The sequence below is a fragment of the Sander lucioperca genome, chromosome 17, assembly GCF_008315115.2.
Source record: "Sander lucioperca isolate FBNREF2018 chromosome 17, SLUC_FBN_1.2, whole genome shotgun sequence".
Classification (NCBI taxonomy): domain Eukaryota; kingdom Metazoa; phylum Chordata; class Actinopteri; order Perciformes; family Percidae; genus Sander; species Sander lucioperca.
In genome coordinates, this window is record NC_050189.1 from 16994628 (window position 1) to 16999627 (window position 5000).

Genomic DNA, 5000 nt, shown 5'->3' on the forward strand with positions numbered 1-5000 from the left:
TCAACGTTTTGGTCGCCTTTGACAAACAGGAAGAGATGGAGACTTTTAGGGACTATTTTCAGCGGCGGATGAATCCACATCTGGTGTTTGATGAGGGCTGGTGGATGAAGGTACCAGGGGCCTAAACTTTACCCCCAAAACAACAACAGGAAGTTACACATTACAGCCCTCCTGGTCCTCAGAAAGGTTTCTACATCAGAAAACAAAATCTGAAAAAGTTTAGAAGAAAAAAAGTTTCTAGATCAGAAATTTCTTTTTAACAAATTGTCCCAAAAAGATAACGTGGATGGTTCCCTACGATACTCTTCACAAGTTAAATAAATGATCAGGTCACTACTTTCATGGCGTTTGTCATTAGTTCAGGGTTTAGGCCCCTTTTAGAGTCTTTCAGCTGCGCTGGCTGTGTTTCTGGCAGACGTAGCGCATCCTGACGGAGCAGTGCAGGTCGTTGAGGCGTCCGCTGCTGTGAATGTGAGCGCAGTCTTCGTCTCCGGCGCCAAGACCGTGAGCGGTCCAGCTGTCGGGCTGACCGGGGTTCCAGCGCCTGAAACACAGAAAAACAGTCAGCGCGGTGCGTACGGCGTCCAGCGCCTGAAACACAGAGAACCAGTCAGCGCGGTGCGTAGCAGTCCGGTCCCGGAAGATCACAAAAACATTTTTTTTTAAACGCTGAAAAAAAGTGACGAAAAAAATCTTAAAAATTGTCGAAAAAAATCTGAAAAAATGACAAAAAATGTATGAAAAAAATCTTAAAAATTGTCGAAAAACATCCTAAAAATGGACGAAAAAATCTGAAAAAATGACGAAAAAAATCTTAAAAATTGACGAAAAAATCTGAAAAATTGATGAAAAAAATCTTAAAAATTGTTGAAAAAAATCCTAAAAATTGACGAAAAAATCTGAAAAATTGATGAAAAAAATCTGAAAAAGTGACGAAAAAATTCTGTCAGCGTGGTGCGTAGCAGTCCGGTCCCGGCTCGGGTTCTACAGACAAGAAGGTCCAGAAATATCTGCCTTCCTCCTTCAAAACAAAAGCATTGAGGGAGGGTCTTGGTTGACCCTCCCTCCCATCGTCCTCGGGTCAAATCTGACCCGTTTACAAAATCTTTCTATATCACAACTCTGACAAAAGAACGTTGAAAAAAGTGACCAAAAAAATCTGAAAAAGTGACCCAAAAAAATGGGAAAGAATGTGACAAAATATTTGAATAAAACAACAATAAAATAACAACAAAAATGTTGAAATTTTGACCCAGAAAATCTCAAAGTTGACGGTCGACGGGAAGACGAACGAGGGTTAAAATAAAATCCATGTGGAACGGACGCTGACTTTAGTCGCCTGGTACACGTCACATCACAGACACACACACACACAGACACACACACAGACACACACACACACACACCTTCGGTTCATGATGTACGGCGTGTTGTTGACCCACTCCCACTCTCCTTTCTCATCAGTCAGACCCACCCAGTAGAAGGTTCCAGCAGCGTGACGAATCACAAAATCCTGGAGCAGACAGACAGGCAGGGAGACAGAGAGACAGACAGACAGACAGAGAGAGGCAGACAGACAGAAAGAGAGAGAGGCAGACGGACAGAAAGAGAGAGAGGCAGACAGACAGAGAGAGAGGCAGACAGAAAGAGAGAGACAGACAGACAGGGAGAGAGGGAGACAGAGAGAGAGACAGACAGACAGTGAGACAGACAGACAGAGAGAGAGAGACACAGGAGACAGACAGACCGGGAGAGAGGCAGACAGACAGAAAGAGAGAGACAGACAGGCAGGGAGAGAGGGAGACAGACAGACAGGGAGAGAGGGAGACAGACAGCAGATTTCACTTTCTGGAACTCAAACTTGTTTGACATCAATCCTCCAAACCAGACCCTGGATGACGGTGTCCCACAGGGATCAACTCTGGGTCCCCAAACATTCATTATTATCATTAAATATGGAAGATATCATCTTCCTCCGGTTCCTTCCCCCACAGAGAGGTGACGTTCCACGTCCCCAGAGCCAGCGTCTGCTGCCCGGGTCTGGTCCGTCGAGGCCCCTGACCTTCACTGCCACCCATGTGGCAGCGCACCCGACCCCAGCGGTTCCTCCCACAGGTGGTGGGCTCATGGGTTAGTCTCGGTTCTGGAACCATACTCCTGGATAGGGGTTGGACTCTATTCTTCTCCGGAGTTGCCCAGGGTGTGAGGCGCCGGGCGGGTGTGGGGATACTCACAAGCCCCCGGCTGAGCGCCGCTACGTTGGAGTTTACCCCGGTGGACGAGAGGGTCGCCTCCCTACGCCTGCGGGTTGTGGGGGGGAAAACTCTGACTATTGTTTGTGCGTATGCACCAAACAAGAGCTCGGAGTATTCGGCCTTCTTGGAGACCTTGAATGGAGTCCTGTATGGGGCTCCAGTGGGGGACTCCATAGTTCTGCTGGGGGACTTCAACGCGCACGTGGGCAATGATGGAGACACATGGAGAGGTGTGATTGGGAGGAACAGCCTCCCTGATCTAAACCAGAGTGGTTGTTTGTTGTTGGACTTCTGTGCTAGTCATGGATTGTCTATAACGAACACCATGTTCGAACATAGGGATGCTCATAAGTGTACTTGGTACCAGAGCACCCTAGGCCAAAGGTCAATGATCGATTTTATAATCGTTTCATCTGATTTGAGGCCGTATGTTTTGGACACTCGGGTGAAGAGAGGGGCAGAGCTGTCAACTGATCACCATCTGGTGGTGAGTTGGGTCAGAGGGTGGGGGAAGACTCTGGACAGACCTGGTAAACCCAAACGGGTAGTGCGGGTGAACTGGGAACGTCTGGAGGAGGCCCCTGTCCGACAGACTTTCAACTCACACCTCCGGCGGAGCTTTTCGTGCATCCTTGTGGAGGCTGGGGGCATTGAACCCGAGTGGACAATGTTCAAAGTTTCCATTGCTGAAGCTGCGGCGGGGAGCTGTGGTCTTAGGGTCTTAGGTGCCTCAAGGGGCGGCAACCCACGAACACCGTGGTGGACACCGGTGGTCAGGGAAGCCGTCCGACTGAAGAAGGAGTCTTTCTGGGATATGTTATCCCAGAGGACTCCGGAGGCAGTTGCAAGGTACCGAAGGGCCCGAAGGGCTGCAGCCTCTGCCGTGAAAGAGGCAAAGCAGCGGGTGTGGGAGAAGTTCGGAGAAGACATGGAGAAGGACTTTCGGTCGGCACCAAGGTGCTTCTGGAAAACCGTTCGCCACCTCAGGAGGGGGAAGCGGGGAAACATCCAAGCTGTGTACAGTAAGGATGGGACGCTGTTGACCTCAACTGAGGAGGTAATAGGGCGGTGGAAGGAGCACTTTGAGGAACTCCTAAATCCGACTAATACGCCCTCTATGGTAGAGGCAGAGCTGGAGGATGATGGGGGATTGTCGTCAATTTCCCTGGTGGAAGTTGCTGAGGTAGTTAAACAACTCCACAGTGGCAAAGCCCCAGGGATTGATGAGATCCGTCCAGAAATGCTTAAAGCTCTGGGTGTGGAGGGGTTGTCTTGGTTGACACGCCTCTTCAACATTGCGTGGAAGTCGGGGACGGTGCCTAAGGAGTGGCAGACCGGGGTGGTGGTTCCCCTTTTCAAAAAGGGGGACCAGAGGGTGTGTGCCAATTACAGGGGTATCACACGTCTCAGCCTCCCCGGTAAAGTCTACCCCAAGGTGCTGGAAAGGAGGGTTCGGTCGATAGTCGAACCTCAGGTTGAAGAGGAACAATGCGGATTCCGTCCTGGTCGTGGAACAACGGACCAGATCTTTACTCTTGCAAGGATCCTGGAGGGAGCCTGGGAGTATGCCCAACCGGTCTACATGTGTTTTGTGGATCTGGAGAAGGCGTATGACCGGGTCCCCCGGGAGATACTGTGGGAGGTGCTGCGGGAGTATGGCGTGAGGGGGTCCCTTCTCAGGGCCATCCAATCTCTGTACGACCAAAGCGAGAGCTGTGTCCGGGTTCTCGGCGGTAAGTCGGACTCGTTTCAGGTGAGGGTTGGCCTCCGCCAGGGCTGCGCTTTGTCACCAATCCTGTTTGTAGTATTTATGGACAGGATATCGAGGCGTAGTCGGGGTGGTGAGGGGTTGCAGTTCGGTGAGCTGGGGATCTCATCGCTGCTTTTTGCGGATGATGTGGTCCTGATGGCATCATCGGCCTGTGACCTTCAGCACTCACTGGATCAGTTCGCAGCCGAGTGTGAAGCGGCTGGGATGAGGATCAGCACCTCTAAATCGGAGGCCATGGTTCTCAGCAGGAAACCGATGGAGTGCCTTCTCCAGGTAGGGAATGAGTCCTTACCCCAAGTGAAGGAGTTCAAGTACCTTGGGGTCTTGTTCGCGAGTGAGGGGACAATGGAGCGGGAGATTGGTCGGAGAATCGGCGCAGCGGGTGCGGTATTGCATTCAATTTATCGCACCGTTGTGACGAAAAGAGAGCTGAGCCAGAAGGCAAAGCTCTCGATCTACCGGTCAGTTTTCGTTCCTACCCTCACCTATGGTCATGAAGGCTGGGTCATGACCGAAAGAACGAGATCCAGGGTACAAGCGGCCGAAATGGGTTTCCTCAGGAGGGTGGCTGGCGTCTCCCTTAGAGATAGGGTGAGAAGCTCAGTCATCCGTGAGGAGCTCGGAGTAGAGCCGCTGCTCCTTCGCGTCGAAAGGAGCCAGTTGAGGTGGTTCGGGCATCTGGTAAGGATGCCCCCTGGGCGCCTCCCTAGGGAGGTGTTCCAGGCACGTCCAGCTGGGAGGAGGCCTCGGGGAAGACCCAGGACTAGGTGGAGGGATTATATCTCCAACCTGGCCTGGGAACGCCTCGGGATCCCCCAGTCGGAGCTGGTTAATGTGGCTCGGGAAAGGGAAGTTTGGGGTCCCCTGCTGGAGCTGCTACCCCCGCGACCCGTTACCGGATAAGCGGACGAAGATGGATGGATGGATGGATGGATGGATCATCTTCCTCTGTTTAAAACATCCCATCTAGTTAG

The 5000-nt window shown here is 51.7% G+C and overlaps 1 protein-coding gene across 1 annotated transcript in view; it reads right to left on the reverse strand.

The window, feature by feature from the left end:
- The window catches only part of LOC116065065 (asialoglycoprotein receptor 1-like), a 9150-nt gene that overhangs the window by 26 nt on the left and 4124 nt on the right, over positions 1-5000 (reverse strand). Inside the window, 3 exon segments of the mRNA XM_031320519.2 lie at positions 1-431; positions 433-544; positions 1407-1513. The exon segment at positions 1-431 is cut by the window's left edge and continues 26 nt beyond it. Of these exon segments, the coding sequence (XP_031176379.1) occupies positions 378-431; positions 433-544; positions 1407-1513 (273 nt within the window). The 3' untranslated portion in view covers positions 1-377.